This window comes from Mustela lutreola, chromosome 7 (genome assembly GCF_030435805.1).
Source record: "Mustela lutreola isolate mMusLut2 chromosome 7, mMusLut2.pri, whole genome shotgun sequence".
NCBI classification, from domain to species: domain Eukaryota; kingdom Metazoa; phylum Chordata; class Mammalia; order Carnivora; family Mustelidae; genus Mustela; species Mustela lutreola.
Genome location: NC_081296.1, coordinates 132,913,142 through 132,932,967, shown reverse-complemented (window position 1 = coordinate 132,932,967; position 19,826 = coordinate 132,913,142). Strand labels below are relative to the sequence as shown.

General features: G+C 35.7%; 1 protein-coding gene across 12 annotated transcripts in view; it reads right to left on the bottom strand.

Moving 5' to 3' along the window:
- The window catches only part of CEP128 (centrosomal protein 128), a 393,959-nt gene that overhangs the window by 228,220 nt on the left and 145,913 nt on the right, over positions 1–19,826 (bottom strand). For 11 of the 12 annotated variants that reach the window (XR_009355799.1, XM_059182638.1, XM_059182635.1 and 8 more), the window contains 2 exons: positions 17,958–18,134; positions 13,128–13,187 (listed from right to left, as the gene is read on the bottom strand). Coding sequence is in view for 11 of the 12 variants with exons in the window: in XM_059182638.1 (XP_059038621.1) it covers positions 13,128–13,187; positions 17,958–18,134 (237 nt within the window). In the remaining variant the exon portion in view is untranslated. The remainder of the gene's footprint in view (positions 1–13,127; positions 13,188–17,957; positions 18,135–19,826) is intronic. The other variant, XM_059182630.1, reaches the window with a different exon arrangement.

The following is a 19,826-nucleotide window of genomic DNA, read 5'->3' as shown; positions in this document are numbered from 1 at the left end:
TCTTGCCATTTGCAATGACGTGGATGGAACTAAAGGGTATTATGCTAAGCAAAGTAAGTCAGCCAGAGAAAGACAAATACCACATGATTTCACCCATATGTGGAATTTAAGGAATGAAACATATGAACATAAGGGAAGGGAAGGAAAAATCAAATAAGATAACGAAAGAGGGAGTTAAACCATAAGTGATGCTGAACTCCACGAAACAAACAGGGTCACTGGAGGGGAAATGGGTGGAAGGAGGATTGGGTAACTGGGTGATGTTATCTCCACTGAATTTAGATAAATAATTTTGAAATAAATAATAATACTTTTTTTTTTTAAAAAAGATAAAATTTCTAGGTTTGATTTCTAAAAATTCATATCCCAGGGGTCCAGCTAATCATGTAGAGATGTTCCATATGGTATGAGGGACATAAAATCAGTTTATGCCCTCATTTAGAAGACTAGGAAATATAACTGAAGCAACTGTTTTTCATAGACTCTAACCTCACCACCTTTATTATTTAAATACTTAAGCTAGGGATGAGGAAAAATAAAAATTTTCACCTTCACTAGAACAGGATTTTAGTCAGCTCTTAGGACCTTCACAAGTGAGGGTGCCCTTTTAGTTGATTTTAAATAATCTATAACAGTCTTTATTTTAGTAAGAAGCAAAATAAAGGAAGCAATGGGTCAAACAGAAAAATTAGGTTAAGCTAAAGGGTAACTTCCCTGAATAGCATTCGTCAGTAAGCAAGAAAGTTCTAGGCCTCCAGAAATCTAGGAGATTTTCAGGATATGCCACAGTATAAAACAGTCTGTGATTATTAGGCAAACAATGAATAGAATGTGAATGTGTTAAGTGAAGGGAAATCATGCTTGTAAAAGCAAAACCTAGATCACATTTGTTATAATTGCTCATCAAAAACAAGGGAAGCACTGTATAGAAGTTCCACTTCCAGAATGAGGACAAGAGTTCTGCAAAGCTGCTCTTAAATGAAAATGTTAGGTAGAAGCTAGATAATTATGAACAATGGAAGGCACACACCCTGTGTGACAAAAGCTCCACTCCACATTTCATAAAGTTATTGCCTAGAAGACGGTTCCCTCTTTCCCCAGTTCACAGTCAAGTTATATGGTATTGTAGCATAATAAGAAAGATACTTGGTCCTTGTCCCTAATTCTTGGCACAGAGCTCCTAAAGTCCCTGGAACTTCCAGAGTAAGAATGTCCTTTGTTATTCATAACAAGCCTGCGGATCCAATCAGAGTGTTTAGGGTGGGGTCACTGGACAGCCTCACAATGGAACTGGTGATTAGGGATTTAGAACTTTCGCCCTACCCTTCAACTTCTAGGAAGTTGGAATTCAGGAGGCCACTGGATATTAAGTTCTATAAAAACTCTTGGACAATGAGATTTAATTAGCTTCCACGTCAGTGAACAAATCACTGGAGTGCCAGGAGTGTGAAATACCCCCAGACTCTATGCAGACTCTTTGAGACTTTACCTTATATAACCTCTTCATCTGGCTGGTTATTTCTATTCTTCATAAATAAACTGGTAATAGTAAGCAAAGAATTTCCCTTAGATCAGTGACCCATTACAGCAAATTAAACCTGAGGAGAGAGCAATGGGAATCCCTAATTTGTAGCCAAGTCAGATGGAAGTGTAAGTCACCTAGGGATCCATTATTTATGATTGGCATCTGAATTGGGTGCAGATGGGACGGAGCCCTTCAGCTGTAGTATCTGCTAACTCTAGGTAGTTTGTGTCAGAGCTGAATTAAATTGTAGGACACCCAGTTGGTGTTTGCAGAGAACTGCATCATCTCATGTGGAAAACTCACAAAGTTGGAGTAAGAAATGCTGTGAGTAGAAACAACATAATAGTAGGTATTGCGTTGGAAGGGCAGACCACTAGGATTTTTCATTTTCATAGCTCTAATCTGGGTAGGCTAAAGTCTTGGCAAGTCAGTGGAGATAGTAGGGACTCCCTCCTCCACTGTACCCTCACTGAAAGGGTGGCCACTCTACCACAAACACAGAAGTGTGAGAACACTGGGTTCCAAAATGCCATTTACAATTAGAGCAAAAGCCATGTGATTATATCAAAAGGTTCAGAAAAAGTATATGATGAAATTCATCACCTATTCACAATAAAGTCATTCAACAAACTACGAACAGACGGAACTTTCTCAACCTGAAAAACGTATCTATGAACAACTCCTATTATTACACGTAATGGTTAAAGACTGAATGCTTTCTCCCTAAGATCACGAAAAAGAAAAGAATGCTCTCTCCACTTCTAACATTGTATTAGGAAGCTGTCTGGCCCTGGGCTCTTATTTGTGGGAGATTTATGATGACTGCTTCGATCTTACTGATTACAAGTCTCTTTAGGTTCTCTATTTCTTCCTGGTTCAGTTATGGCAGTTTATACGTCTCTAGGAATGCATCCATTTCTTCCAGATTGTCAAATTTGCTGGCGTAGAGTTGCTCATAATATGTTCTTATAATTGTTGTATTAGTTTGGTGTTGGGTTGTGATCTCTCCTCTTTCATTCATGGTTTTACTAATTTGGGTCCTTTCTCTTTTCTTTTTGATAAGTCTGGCCAGGGGTTTATCAATCTTATTAATTCCTTCAAAGAATCAGCCTCTTGCTCTACCGTTCTTTTGGTTTCTATTTCATTGATTTCTGCTCTGATCTTTATTATTTCTCTTCTACTGCTGGGTTTAGGTTTACTTTGCTGTTCTTTCTCCAGCTCCTTTAGGTATAGGGTTTGGTTGTGTATTTGAGACCTTTCTTATTTCTTGAGAAAGGTTTGTATTGCTATATACTTTCCTCTCAGGAATGCCTTTGCTGTGTCCCAATGATTTCGAACAGTTGGGTTTTCATTTTCATTTGTTTCCATGAATTTTTTTCAATTCTTCTTTAGTTTCCTGGTTGACCCACTCATTCTTCAGTAGGATGCTTTTAGCCTCCATGTATTTGAGTTCTTTTCAACTTTCCTCTTGTGACTTAGTTCTAGTTTCAGAGTATTGTGGTCTGAAAATATGCAGGGAGTGATCCCAAACTTTTGGTACCAGTTGAGACCTGATTTGTGACCCAGGATGTGATCTGTTCTGGAGAATGTTCCATGTGGACTAGAGAAGAATGTGTATTCTGTTACTTTGGGATGGAATGTTCTGAATATATCTGGGATGTCCCATCTGGTCCAGTGTGTCATTTAAGATCTTTATTTCCTTGTTGATTTTTTGCTTAGATGATCTATCCATTTGAGTGAGGGAGTGTTAAAGTCCCCTACTATTATTGCATTATTGTCTATGTGTTCTTTGGTTTTGTTATTGAATGACTTGTTTAATGGGCTGCTTCCATGTTAGAGGCATAGATATTTAACATTCTTAGATCTTCTTGCTGGACAGACCCTTTAAGTATGATGTAGTGTCCTTCCTCATCTCTTACTATCGTCTTTGGCTTAAAATCTAATTTATCTGTCAGCTTTCTTTTGATGTCCATTAGCATAATAAATGGTTTTCAACCCCCTCACTTTAAATTTAGACCCAAATAGTCTTTGGGTCTAAAATGAGTTTCTTGCAGAGAGCATATCGATCGAGTTGGTTTTGTTTGTTTGTTTTACCCATCCTGATACCCTGTGTCTTTTGGTTAGGGCATTTAGCTCATTTACATTCAGGGTAAGTATTGAAAAACACAAATTTAGTGCCATTGTACTGTCTGTAAGGTGACTGTTACTGTATATTGTCTCTGTTCCTTTCTGGTCTATTACAGCAATTCTACTTTTAAGTATATATTTATGAGAAATGAAAACATATGTTCATGAAAAACTTAAACTCCAATGTTCATATCAGCATTTTTCATGATATCTAAGAAATGAAAATAACCCAAAGGAACTTCAAGTGATTAATGGATGAATAAAATGGTAAACTCATATAGTGGACTATTATTTAGCAAGGAAGTGAAGTACTGATATATGCTACAATACAGATGAACCTTAAAAACATTCTGCTAAATGAAAAGAGTCATTTATAAAAGACCACATATTGAATGATTCCATGTATAAGAAATGTTCAGAACTGGCAAATCTATAGCTATAGAAAGCAAATTAGGTGTTGACTAGGGCTGGGGGTGGTGGGTAAGTGGAATGGACAGATTTAGGAACTGATGGCTAAAGGTCCACATTTTCTTTTTGGGGTGATAAAATGTTCTAAAATTCATTGTGGTGGTGGCATCACACTTCTGTGAATATACTAAAAACTACTGAATGGTACACTCTAAATAGGTGAATTATATGTTACATGAATTCGATCTCAATTCAGCTGGTATTTAACAAGAAAGAATGAAAGAAAGAAATCAAGCAACAAAGCTAAAATTAAACCTCCTTGCAGAGAGGAGACCTGGCTTTAGTACATGTTACATAATTTATAGGCCTCTATCTTATCTGAATGTCACTGGTAAATACAGGAAGTCCCCAACTTAAGTTGAGCTGTGGAGTTCTGATTAAGATTGCAAAAACTTAATGAAGGCTGCTTCATTTCCCAACATCAGTTTGAAATACTCATGCAAATATAAAGAGATAAAAAGCTCCCACAGGACAGGAAACGAGGAAATGTAGTCAACTCTTTGCCAGATAAAAGAAGCACACTCTACTACAACTTTTGTCTCGATAAAACACTGAAGCAGAATACAGGGTGGCTGGTGAGGGTGAGTGATATAGTACCACCCCATCTAACCACAGAATGAGAAACAAGAAAGTGAACTGGACCATTCTTTAGAAAGCTTGCTCTTTGTATAGAGTGAAGCCCAATACTGAAGGCTAGAACTCAAGAGACTGCTACCAATAATTGAAACAAGAGAGAATAATGAGGAATGGACGTGTGTGTGTGTGTGTGTGTGTGTGTGTGTGTGTGTGTGCGTGTGTGTGTCTGAGATTTAAATGTTAGGGATAAAGGAGAGAAAGAAATCCGTATCAATGTTCAAGCTTCTAGCTTAAGAAACCTAGAAGCAAAGATTTAAGGGTTAAACAGTCAACATCGGATTGTGATAAGCTGAAGTTGTTAGGACTAAGACACAGAAGTGTGAATGACTATTCGGATATATAGATCTAAAGCTCGAGAGATACAGACTGAAGAATCAACAGTATGGAGATCATCCAAGGCATAGGAACAAATAAAACAGCCTACAAAGTGTCTATAGAAGAAAGAAGGAGAATGTCAAAGAGAGGAACAGAGGAGAAAACTAAAAATAAAGTTGAGAAGAAGAAATTGGAAAGGCACAAGGAAAATCTAAGAGTCTGGGGTGACAGAACCCCTAAGGAAGACAATAAAAATACTACAAGAATATGGATATACTTAAAGTGTCAAAAACTGCCAAGAGAAAGTGGCCAGTATATTTGGCAATTAAAAAAATACACATCTATGTTCAAAACAACTTCAATTCAGCCCACTAAACCAGAACAGGACTGAAAATATGAACGCCAAACTGTTTATGATGACTATGCCTACTAAAGAGAGAGGTACAAACAGAGAAATGAGGGTAAATACTCTACTTTCCACACTTCTATATTGTTAAAATCTTGAAAGTTAGAATATGTTCAGTGTATTAGATCCAAGTCATTAGGAAATGATTCTAAAACATTACTACTTAAGTCATTCATTAATTGATAGTAACCAGGCAAGAAATAAGTGGAGGTCCATGCTATTGCTGCCTGCTTCTGTGTTAAAACAACAGTCTCAATCTATAGATTGTACCTTTTGTTCACCTCAAACTTTACCAATCACTCAAGAAATATAAATAAACCAAAAAGCCCTAGTAATTATCATATTATTATTATTGGCATGATAAAAGGGAAAGGTTAGATATATAGTTTCTAGAAAAGATATATTTTCAACCAAGTCTTTTTTGCTGCTTATTTGGCACCTTAAACACGTACACATCTTTATCCTGTATATTAAAGAATTTGCTGTACTAAATCCTCAAGATTGTTTTTTAGGAATTTTAAATTATTCTTCAATTTAAAGCAACTTGGGAATGGATGTGTGTTCATGTTTGTATGTGAGCACACACACTACAATTAATACAACATTCCGCACACAGAGAAGACAGGACACATGCAATTAAATGAAAAATTAGATGCTGTTAAGTTCTTATAAAGAGGTAGCACCTTGCATTTAAGTAATAATATGGAAAAATAAAATATCTTGAAAACAAAACTATCCAAGATTCTTTTATCTTTTAGTATCATTATATTAAGAAAGTTTAATGAACATTCTAAAATAACACATTTAGGACCTGAATAAACTACTGATCTGGATTATAAAAAGACAACTGTGCTAATTTTGGCCATTTAAACTGGTGTAAGGTGGTATGTCAATGTGGTTTTGATTAGAAGGAAAGGAAAAGTGAATTGTGGTAAATCAGAGGGGAGATGAACCATGAGAAACTGTGACTCTGAGAAACAAACTGAGGGTTTTGGAGGGGAGGGAAGTGGGGGGATTGGCGAACCCAGTGGTGGGTATTAAGGAGGACACGTATTGCATGGAGCACTGAGTGTAATGCATAAACAATGAATCTTGGAACATGAAAAAAATTAAATTAAATTTTTTAAAAAAGACAACCATGAAGAAAGACCGGAATGATCTTCCTTCTAATGTGATCATATCCATGGTTCTTCTCAGCCCCAACAGTTTCCTATCACATAAGAATGAAACCCTAATGTTATCAGGTCTTCTGATACCTCAAAAGGCAAACATATTCCATGCTGTAATTATGCATGTAATTGAGTAATTTTTTTAATGTTCACTACTAATTCTATTTTTTAAAACCAATGTAGTGCAAACAAAGTGAGTCCCTGGGAATCGTCGGTTTCAATCCAGTTTAATCTGTTCTTGCCCAATGACTTAAATGCAAATTTAGGAAATAACCACATATTTCCCTTTTCTCAAAGATTCTTACTTACTCCATCCCAATCTTTGGCCCATGCTCAGTATCATTGTGAAGGGCTGATAATGGAGGAACAACAAATCTGCTTTGTCATAACAATAATCCTACTGGTTCTGGTAAAAGCAAAAGAATAACACACCAAAAAAATCTCTAAAACAAAGCATTCATCAGGTATGATAATGTGCTATGGACTAATTGTGTCCCCCCTCAAGCATGTATGTTGAAGTTTTAATCCTCAGTGTGATTGGATTTGGAGATAGTGCCTTTAGGAAGGTAGGCAATAAAAGTTCAATGAGGTTATACCAAAAAGAGGCCCTATTCCTATAGGACTGGAGTCCTTATAAGAGGAAGAGACACTGTGTCTTCTGACTCTCCCAATTCTCCCAGTAATACTCCCAGCCCTCCCAAATGTCCCACCCCCCACAGGAAAGTGGTCATCTACAAGCCAGGAAGAGGCCTCACCAAAAACTCACCCTGTCACCTAGATCTTGGACATCTAGGCTCCAGAACTGTGAGGAAAAAAGTATCTGTTGTTAAAGCCACCCAGTTTCTGGTCTTTTATTATAGTGGACTAATATAGTATGACCTATGGCTTCAGTTTATTCCTATAAAGCCTTTATTCCATCACCAAACAAAATTTAAAAATGGGTTATAGTTAGATGCTTATTATGAACTGAATATGTAAGCAGAATATATTATTAATCCTACAAAACAAAATATCAACTTATAGAAATTTAATCAACCAATAGTCAATTATAAGAATCAGTGTTTGTTAGAGAAACACCCAACATTCATTAAGTGTCTTAATGACACTTAAGTGTCTTAGAGAAACAGCTTGGAATACAGTATAGGAATAACTTTACCAATTCCAAATAATAATTAGCTGACAAGGCTATTAATCACAGTGCAAACACCGTTCTATTAACCACTCACAAGAGCATCTTCAAGATTACATAATAGGCTCATTTATTTAACTACATCAACTACTGCTAAATAAACTAAAATATGAAAGAATTTCTAAATGAGGCATTTTGCTACCTTCATAGTTGGCAGCTTACAATTAGGTGAGAGTAAGTATCTAGTAAAACAATCAAAATGATCTTTTTAATGTGTAAGAATTCCCTAGTGAGATTTAGTGTAATAATATACTAAAGCCATTAAGGAATGACTCAAAGCTAAAACCTAGGGAAACAGAAAATTAGAATAAAACAATTATGGCTGATAGAGTTAGCAATTATATTAAAGCCCATAATTTTGCTGCTTTTAACTACTATACTTCCTTTGCCAAAACTCAAGAAACAATTTTGAGAGGAAGTGTTTATAGAAAAACCAAAGGTAAAGGAAGAGAATGGCAATTCCTAAGAGTGTGCCAGGCCACCAAAACAAGAATTAAACCAGAATTACAAAATTCAAACCCAAAGCAATCTCAAAATACAATCCTTTTAGTAATACTCTCCACTTTTCTACTGTTATGAATGCAATTCATGAAGGAAAAAATATCTCCATAATAAGAGTACATATTTAAAAATACAAAATACTTTTTTTTCAATTAAACTGAATGTTTAATTGAATGTGTTCCTTGCATACAATCTAAAGTATCTTTCCTACAAATGAATCAAGATACCTGAGTTTTGCATCTCATTTTGAAGTCTACACTGGAAGGATAAGTTAGTAGACGATTATTTACATCCTTCAACCAGAATTAAATACACTGGGTCTAATACTTCTCATATAATAACTTGTAAAAAAAAAAAAATCTATACCATTAAAAAGACAATACGCATAAATTTAAGGTTTATATTCAAATGTAGATTACACAACCAATGGAAAGAAACACTGGCATAGAATTCAGACACCCAGGTTCTAAACACTTCTCAGTAATTAATTAGCTTTAGGTCCTCAGGTAAATCTCAGAATTCCCAGAGTTGTCTTCTCAAAGTTAAACTACATGATCTCCAAAGCTACTTCAGTTACAATATTCCAAAAATGGCAAGGAAAGGCAACATCTAGAACACATTATACCACTAAAAGTATGACTCTTTGGCATGATACCAAATGGAGAAATAAAGGAAATTTTAGAAGTGTGTTTATCCATATAATCTTTGAATTTTACAGTTCCAATCAAATGAAACAATATTTTAAAGTTAACAAATTACTGAAATCTAATCTGCTTGCTATTTATTCTTTGGTGATATTCAAACTAAGGAAGTAATTTTAGTAGAAAACTGCAGTATTCCTAATATAATTACTCTTTTTATAAAATGTTTTATTGAGCATTTAGGTAGGTATTGTGGTAAATGTTCAAGATGCAACGAGGAACAGGTTGGACATGGGTCTTCCCTCATGGAGCTTGCAGACTAAAGAAAGAGGAAGACAATAAAACAGATGAAGGCAAAAAGGAAGAGATCTTTACAGCCAAAGAAGCAAATACATTTACCTTTTTTGCCTCTTGAGGAAATACTTAGCACTGGACTCCCCAAATTAAATGTGCTCTTCTGTAAATAACAGAGCACTCATGACCCTGCCTTGTGCTAAAGAGCTATTTGACAGCAGCTTTTCTTTTCTCCACAATCATAAAATGATACCTTAAGATCTGGGACCAACTGTGGATACTCTCTAGTATGATTGTTCCATGCTAAGAGTGCCTGCCTGCTCTAGATTTGAAATTGGTCCACATTTTCTGGGAATGTCATTGCTACTTCTCATTTCTTTCCATGATTTCAACCTATACTCTGATCGCTGCCTCTGGCCCTGCTTCTCTTTGGGGCTTTCTGTCCAAATGGGACTTTCCAGATATCAATTCCAGTCCTGGAAACACTTCCAATACTTCTTCTATCTTGCCTAACTAGGACTTTGTGTGCCTCTCTATTCAGAAACCAAACTTTGAGAAAGTATCTTCTAGCTTGTCTTGAAAATCCTAGACATCTCCTTCTCTATCACTCCATCTGATATAGTATTAAACATCTCCTGCGTATTGTCACCAAAACATTTCTTCAGTCTGTCCCTTCCTCTGAATCTCTACAATGTCCTTAGTTTGTGGATTTTTACCCCAGAAACATGGGTCTCATCCAAAGACCTCTTGACTCATCTCCCTGCCTTTTATCTTCCCAGTTCTAACCCACCCTTTACATTACTATCAGAGTAATGCTTCTGAAATATGAATATGAATAAATCAGTATCCTGTTCAAATCTCCTTTGGGGTTCCCCCCTAAGTGCAGAAGTGAACTTAACCTTTTAAATGGCATACAGTGCTCTTCTTTGTGGACCTATTCTCTAGTTCCTTCTAGAGCCTTATCCCTGCCACTTTCATACTGTAGTGCTGCCAGATCACTTGGGTTTCTTGGTATTTATCATGCTGTTTCTCTTCCATACCATTCCTACAGTTGTTTACTCTGCATACATAGTATTTCCTCTTTATCTGGCCAGCTTTAAGATTCATCTCAGGGATCAGTCACCATGACAGTTTCTGCATAGCTGTATCACAGCTTTTATAGATAATACTGTAATTATCTATGTATCAGCTTTTCTAGAGAAAACAATGTTCCTCAAGAGCACATATCACCCCAAATTCATTATTATGCCCACAGGACATAATATAGCATCTGGGACACAGTAGCTACTCAGTAAATTCTCTGTTAAACTGAATAAATTTGGCCTCTAAATACCTTGTTGGGATTTTTGACAAAAACAAATCCCTGATGTATGGGAACTGCTTGTCTCATATTCGTTAATGACTATCTCAATCCTCTTCCTCCCTGTAATGTATTGTTCTTACCATTTTTGGCTTATCTTATCTGTGAGCCTGGCCCAACTCCTAGCTGGCCTTCATATTTATATTAGGCAACCAATCGCAACAAAGCAACAGTGACACTATCCTCACCCAATCCTCTACTTCTTCCAGGATTAACACTAACAGAAGAAATTCATTTGGCAGATTTATGAAAACAATTACGAAACGCCCTGAGAGGTCCTTCTAATACTGCAAAATGAAAGCATGGACTAGCAGAATAGCAATTCTACTTTCCATATAGTTTTTGTCCTCTGATTTCAGATCTTATCTTCAATACTTATAGAGCTGTCCAGTCATAGTTCATGGGAATTCCAGTATTGCAGCCCATCAATAACCTAAACCATCTTTCTAGTAAATAGATTCAATTCCTCCTTAGTCAGTTGGTCAGTGTGGTATTGCTTATCATGACCCTTTTACACTGTAGAGGAACACTTGTCTCATGCACTATTAAAACTCGTCTGATCAGAAGTTCAATCCCATTAAATGATAAGGGAAAACTGATCACTGGCTCCCAAATTAAAGAGCTATGATTAAGAGTCATCTCTGCCTCTCATAATTTAACTGAACAACAGCAGTGAAAGCTTTCTGTTCAGAAATGATAAAGATTTTAACTTAAAAGAAAATTCCAAGTACATTGCTCTTGTTGTCACAATGGAGGAGTCGGGAAAAAGAAAAAAAAGAGAAATGCTTTTTTAATGCACAACAAAAAAGTTTCTAGCCCCAAATTTCTGAGACAGCAAAACATGTATTTCTAAATTTCTATGCAGGTGGCATAAATACAAGTTTGCATTTGGTTTTATCAAGATGGTTAGGAATGAACAGCATCACTGTACTTAATGTAGGAGGAAAATTTTACAAGGTTGGGTAAATTTCAATGGTCAATCATAATGCTGCTAGTTTCTTATTAAGAATTTTTTTTTAAGAGGTTTCTTTAATGCACAGCAGGCCTTCAAAGGTGAACCCTGTCTTTCCCCACCACCTCCCACCTGTACCTTACTCATCAAGCTCAGGGCATGATCTGTGTTCACTCAGATATTCTCAACTTCTTGGCATTATTGTACCTATAATTAGCTAACTATAAAACTTCTGCATATTATTTGTATGATCAAGTTTAAATATTGCATTTTTGCAGAAACCTTCTGCAACACACTGGTAGCATCACACCCCCTTAATCTCCTAGCACAGATGTCATACTCAGCTCTTCCTCTTTTTGTGTCTCCTTGTCAATGTTTATATATTTCTATAACAATATAACACATCCTAAAGATTTTTAAAAATGTGTATACATTTCCATTTTCCTTATTAATTTCCATGGCTTCCTAACACTTATACCACTCATGTCTATACACAAAAAAGTACCCAGTCAATAAATCTTGGCTGAATGAAAATTTTAGACAGTAACACACACAATGGTAAGAATATTAACTGTGAGTCTAACATCCAATCCATTTTCCCATTCTTTATATGGCACTGGAAAAGTCACAAACCTTTTCTAAAACCTCACTTTCCTCATATTTTTAAATTAGGATATGGGACAAACTTAAAAGTTTCCTAAGTTGGAACACAATTGTTCAGGTTTACAGTACAGCTGGTTTTCTTACAGAATTTAAATTGGGATCAAAGACTTTTCACTTTAGCATCTTAAAGCTGAAAAACTAATTTAAGTGCCAATACTTAGACAAACAAACATCTACATTATATATGGTTGTGATTTTCTATATATTTTAGTGAAGGAATATCCAAGTTGATGTGATATATGAGAATAGCTGGTAACTATCCCATAATGCAGAAGAATCTTCTTGCTAAAATTAGCAAATTGTTTGATTTTATTTACTTTTGCTCACCTGCCATTTAAATTTAAATCATCAAGCTAAAGAACCATAGAGCAAGAAAGTTATCTTGAGAACATAAAGTTTACCCTTCCCATTTTGTAATTGACAAAACAAGATATCCAGAGAAATGAAGGGATTTGTTTGAGCTACAGGGAGATTTGGCAGGCTTTGAGCTTACCTCCAGGAACTAAAATATATTAAGTATCTAAGTGTATGGAAATAAAGGTTTATATTTTTTATATCTGCCCTGACCTTTATATACTTCCAAGACATTGCCTAGCCCAAGGAAAAGGCAGAAGAATTTGTCTGACAATCTAGTTTTGATATTTCAACAGTTTTTTCCTTCCTTTATTCTCTCATTCTGTGAACTATATTCTTATACAGTTAAACTAATTTTTAAATGTTAAGCTAAAGGAATATGGAAATTTCTTAAATGCATGATGATGATATCTTCCCCAAAACAGCTTTGTATGTTCTGTTCTATAACAAAATGTATGACTGGCCCAAATAGGACAACTTGAAAGTCATAAATATTATGATAACTTTAGGACTTAAAGATAAATTACCTTGCTTTCTGCTAACCAGCGATGTGGATCATAGTTAATATCAGGACTAGACGAAAAAACCTACAAAAAAAAAAAAAAAGGAAATTGTCTATTAGAAGTAGAATTTTTTTCTGAATTGAACTTCCATAAGTGAAATTCTTCACCATACCATCCAAAAGTTTAGTTCCTAAATTTAAAGGTTTAAAAAGAAAAAAGTTCAAGTACCCAACCAATTCCAAACCACTATTTATCTAGTACGTCAATGTATGTACACATGTATGTGTACACATATATATGCACTGACAGTAAATATTTACTTCAAATACAGAGATGAATCAGCTCTCAAGTGTTCTCATTGCTAGAATCTCTGAAGGCTGATTCCACAGAGGTCTGGCAAGCAGCCTCAATTAAACCAGTGTACTTCATTTTTATTTACTTCTTTGCCTCAGTCTTGTTCCACGTAATATATTTCACAGTGGGTTAGATTTAATTACATGGAAACTTAATTCTTTGTCTCATTTATCCTTCTTTAATTTCATACTATGAAGGCCATTTTGTCTCATTAATGGTTGTATAGAACTTACAGAAACTAATCAACATGACTTTGTGCAAAAGTGCTTTATATTTCATAATGGTAACAAAATCCTACAATAAATAGGTTGTCTATACCAGCTAGCTGCCTTGGTTTCCTTCAGACCAACTCATTTGTAAAATCCCTTGCCATCTGGTTCTGCCTTATTACTAATGAAATGGTGCTCAAAGGTTTTCAGTGACTTTATGATTGTAAACACAGAATTTTTTCAGTTCCTACTTTCTTTGAAACAGGTGCTACCTGTGATATTTTTACAGTCTCCTCTGTAGAAATTTTCTGCTTAAAAATACCCTATCCCTTTGCAAGAGACATTTATTCTTATTCTTAAGTATTTCTATACATCCTGACGTGTGTGCTGATGCCTCCCCTAAGGAATATCATTAGGTAATTCATTCAGACAGATGATGAATACGTAATGATGCCGACCATATGCCATAAACAAGAATGCTCATATCCAACTTTTCTTTCCTCCACTTTTCTCACCATCCAAATCTCACCCCCAACTCTCATGTCTCCCTGACTTCAGTGAAATCCTGCCTCTAGTTCATAGTGTTTTCTTCCTTTTCAAACTCTGCTATTTGTAAGCATGTACTTGTCAATGACTGTCACTGATTATATGTTTTATTGTTCTTTTCCATTTATCTGTATCATGGTTTCAATTAAAACATCAGTGACCAAAGATCAAGTGTTCAAGATTAAAGTCTAAAATAATTTGATAGGAGTATAAGTAATATTCATATTTTGTGATTTTTTTTATAAATTTATATATAGTTTAGTGTTTAAGAGAACAGCATTGTCCACTTATAAGTAATGTGACTTAATTTCTCTAAGCTATAAAATAGGCAAACTGCCTCATAAGGCCAAAGTATAAATTAAATAAAATGAGGGTTAGCACAGCGTCTGGAACATAGAACACCATTATTATTACTTACTGCATATAAAGAAGTCATCATCAGGAAATAGACTTCAAGGTCTATTGCGACAAGAGAACTAAAACAACAACTTGTCATAAAAAGTTAAAAGAAACAGGGGAGCCTGGGTGGCTTAGTCAGTTAAGCTCAGGTCACGATCCAAGAGTCCAGAGGATGGAGCCCCAAGTTCAGCTCCTTGCCCAGCAGGGAGTCTACTTCCCCCTCGGCCCTGCCCCTACCATTCATTCTTGCTCTCCCTCCCTCTCTTTCTCTCTCTCCCTAGAATAAACAAAATCTTTTTAAAAAGTTGAAAGAAAATCTATATATACATAAATATATAAATATATATGTATATATGACCAAAAAAAGATACTACATAATAATGATACCTAGCATTAGCTGAGTATTCACTAAGTGCAATATATTTCACTCCATAATATGCACCCTATATATCTTATTCTACTTTATCCTCAAAATAAGCGAACTTATAAATGGGACATGAATTCTTAGAAGATAAATTGCATAACTTGCCCAAGGTCATACATTAGCAGTATGGAGATGCAATTTCAGCCAACATCTGTCTTGAGCCAGACTACCCTATTTATACTCTACAAATGGGTGAATACTCAGACCAAGTGCTATGAGAAAAGCTCTTCAATTATCAAAATTGGTCTGTGAAATGATATAACTTTAATTCAGACACTTTCCTAATTGTTTTATAATAGTGATGGCTTATTAAGTGTCTGTCCTTAGGGGCGCCTGGGTGGCTCAGAGGGTTAAGGCCTCTGCCTTCAGCTCAGGTCATGATCTCAGGGTCCTGAGATCGAGCCCCGCATCGGGCTCTCTGCTCAGCAGGGAGCCTGCTTCCCTTCCTCTCTCTCTGCCTGCCTCTCTGCCTACTTGTGATCTCTGTCTGTCAAATAAATAAATAAAATCTTTAAAAAAAAAAAAAAAGTGTCTGTCCTTAAGTTTTCACACCCTACTTGCATTTACTAAAGTGGAATAAATAATAAATATGGTGGCTGGAGAAAGAAAAAGTAATCAGAAATAATATCAATACTCCCAAGGACTTTTCTCAGGCTCATTTGTTACATATCTGTTATCCAATTCATATCATAGCTGTCACTCTCTACATAAAATGACTAAAAATTTCATCAGTAATATACCAACAAAATCAACAAATGACAAGGAATAACTGGAATTATTCTATTTTTTTAAAACACTTTATAAGGACCACCACTCTCCCTTAAATTTCTGAACTATAAAGCACAGAATCAATTTTATTTTAACAACCCCTTGGGTTGTTTATTTGAGGTGAGAGCAAATGTTATATTCTTCAGTATTCATTTTTTTTTCCCCAAGTTCATAGGAAGGTAACAACAGAAGTTATTTATTAATAGAAAGAGACCCACAACAAAAAAGGTGTACTCTAAACAAAACAACAACAACAAAAACTTAATAGAATTTCCATTCTTTTAGATTTACTTTCCACCCATCAGTTGGATTGAATTAGTCTTTCTCTAGGAGAAGAGGTATAAAGAAAGACCCATTACCAAAATCACTGCATTCTTGAAAGCCTATTAAAAAATTGGGTGTTTTTTGGAATACAGTGGAAGGATAATTTGTGCCTCAAAAAGAAAATACTTAAGCAATCTGCAATCTACCCACTACGTTTTAGCCTGTAATTCCCATAACAAGGTTTATATATCTTATAGCATGATCTAAATGATATCATTTCTATGTCTCTATCTGACTGAAAATAAGCCATCCTGATACAAATACTTAGATACAGAGTAAATATTTCATTGTTAGTATGTGCTTCTTTTAGATGAAATCAGGATCTTAAGGTCACACATCCTTTAAATATAGGTAAACATGACAAGTCAAATAAAAAAAGCAGCAGCAGACAGGAAAAATAAGCCATCATAATAATAAGCTCTACAACAAAACTGAAAGAGTTTTCCTCTAAAGCCAATGACTCCTCATATTTGGCTCATAATCCTCTCAAAATGATATCTGAGCATTTTAAAAAATGTAGATAGGGGACACCTGTGTGGCTCAGTGGGTTAAGCCTCTAGCTTCGGCTCTGGTCATGATCCCAGGGTCCTGGGATCGAGCCCCACATCGGGCTCTCTGCTCAGCGGGGATCCTGCTTCCCCCCCCACCTCTCCCTGCCTCTCTGCCTACTTGTGATCTCTGTCTGCCAAGTAAGTAAATAAAATCTTTAAAAAAAATAAAATGTAGATAGGAATTCATATTGCAGAAACTCCATCAACTCCACCAAATTCTACCTGTTGAGATATTTCTATTAAAGGTGAATCCTAAGACACCTTCCACTGCAAGTGTGGAAATATAGTTCTACTTTCTTTAAAACACCACATAAGGAGGGGAAAAAAAAAAAGAAAAAGGATATGAAGGAAGATTAGGAAAAAAGAGGAGAAAGAAGCCAAAAAACAAACAAACAAACAAAAAATGACAAAAAGAAGAAACACCCAGAAAGTATTAAAAACTAAGAAGTCCTTATAATTTAAGTTCTGCCATCTCATCATATGAAATAAATACAGGGTAAATAATGGTTAAATGCTAAGGGCTATGGTCCCACTGTGTTGAAGCAGTGCAATGCAACATAGCAGTACTATGACCTAGACTGACGGAGGGGCTCGCCTTCAAGGAATTAAAAACGTTCATGATCAATTCTGTTTTTATTTCAATTCATTAGAACTATAAATTGAATAGCAACATTCCATTTTAAAGATAGAAAAACTCACTTGAGTATATTTGTCTAAACAGGGAAAGCAAATAGCACAGCGTTCATGTGTTTAAGCTCAGGGAGTTAGATCCCCAAGGTCTAAAGTCTTGCTTCTAGCATTTAACTAGATACATGGCCAGGGCCAAGTTACTTAACCTCTCCAAGCCTTGCTTTCCCTTGTCTTAAATGAATTTAATCAGCGTACCTAAAGGACAGTAGTTTTAGAGATTAAGGAGAGAATCCTACAGTACCTGTAATATAACTAGTACTCAATAGATGTTCGCCATTAATACACGAAAAACAACAAAAATGGCCTCTTGACTCCAAGGATTTTTTTTTTCATCAGAACTGCTGCCTCTCTAAGACATTTTCTTTTACAGAATGTGATAGAGGCAATTCCATGAATTAACAGTACACTTTCTCTCCCAGGACCATGCAGTAGATACATAGTATCGCATTCTAAACAGTGCAAGATGTTATTTTGTTTCATAAAACTTTCCAGAATAAAAATGTGACTACTATGTAACTATGCATTAAAATCTTCTTATAATTATATATTAAGAAACTAACTGAAAGGCACAATGAGAACTCATAATTACTTTCAATTTCTCCATCGAGTCCCCGGAGAAGGTTTTACAAGCTGCATCAATTTCCCTTCCTATGACACCAAGAATGGATTCCTGTTCAGTCTCCAGGCAAAGAAGTTGATCCTTGAGCTGCAATCTGGCCTCTTCCATCCTTCTTAAATTCTCTTCTTCATTGCTTATATGCTTTTCCTAAAAAATCAGTAAGAAAAACAGAAGTTAATTATTTAGTAAAGACAAGAAACTCTTGTAATATTTGTACAACTAACTCAAAGGAGTGCAGTACAAAACGGATCTCTCAGTCTCCTTACTTCACTAAAATAAAATGTTTTGCCTACTCATCTACTGAGGTCAAGTTACAGAGAATTCAGAAAAAGGACACTGAGGGCACTGAGTGAGTAGATACTTGGCAAAGAAAATTAAAGTAATTATGTAACCAAAAGAAAATGAAGTTAAAAAAATCCTTTACATTTTAATAACATAATGCCATTAATGGACTAGAGAGTAAAAGCTGATGCCATGAACTGACTTTGAGTTTTCAATAAATATTAGTGAAACAATAGAAAATAAAGGTAAAATAAGATTATGTTAGTTTCATTTCAGAAAAAAAATACCTATTACTATCTTATTTCATCAAAACATAGTTTTAGGGGCACCTGGGTGGCTCAGTGGGTTAATGCCTCTGCCTTCAGCTCAGGTCACGATGCCAGGGTCCTGGGATCGAGCCCCGCATCAGGCTGTCTGCTCAGCCAGGAGTCTGCTTCCTCCTCTCTCTCTGCCTGCCTCTCTGCCTACTTGTGATCTCTGTCTGTCAAATAAATAAATAAAATCTTAAAAAAAAAAAAAAACCATAGTTTTTACAAAGTCCAAGTTTTCAAATGCCAGTCATAGTGCATAAATATTTTGAGTCATGTAAATTTGATAGAAGAAAGATGGATGTACTTCTCAAGTAAGCAAATACATTTAATGAAAAAAAAAAAAAAAGGTTTCTAAGAATCCGTTAAGAGCTTACAAGGACTTGGGGACCCATTCTAGGCAAAGTCAGTCTCAGTCATGATTGCACAATTTCATTACTAGAGAAATTCTAGCTGAGCAGCACAGACCTGGAAGAGAGTAACAGAATCACCAGAATTATAAGTATAAACAATGGCGCCAAAAGTCATGGCGGCTGGCTAGCTTTGTTTTCACTCATTACACAGTAACCTGATCATTCTTTACCTACCCTAGTAAATATAATACAAGCAGGAAAATAATGTGGTCAAAAACTCCAGCTTGAAGTTAAAATAATAAGAGATCCATCCGCTCAATTAAAAGTTACTTATGAAAGGAAAGATAGCATTTTACCTTCCCTCTAGCTTCATACCTCCCTCCTTCCCACTCTCTCATATATCAACTACTTGTAGCTTCTCAAATAAGCCTTCATATGTCTCTCCAACCACTTCTGATGTACACAACACTGCCTGGAACTGTACTATTTGAAAATGGGCCTGGTAGCTACAAGACAGCCTTTATCTTGATGACTACATCCTAGCAGTCTGTAGCTCAGCTTTGTAAACTTGGGAATTGGATCTTCTTTCCCTTTTGGTACCCTGAGTGGAATCATCTTTCAGCAAAAGAGTAACATTAAGCTCACGAGAGACTAAAGTACAAACTAGAATGCCACTCAATTAATGATATCAGTTTACAATAAGAACCACAACCGCCATATAGATCAGAATGTTCCTGTCAGCATACCCAGTACATTTTCTCCCTGCAGACCAATCTGGATGGGAAGGCAAATTATAATCACAATGTTGCTTAATGAATAGGGAACTGGAGAGAGAGGAGTTTGTTTTATGAAACAATGCATATATGGCCTCACACTAATGGCAGTCTGGTGCGTCC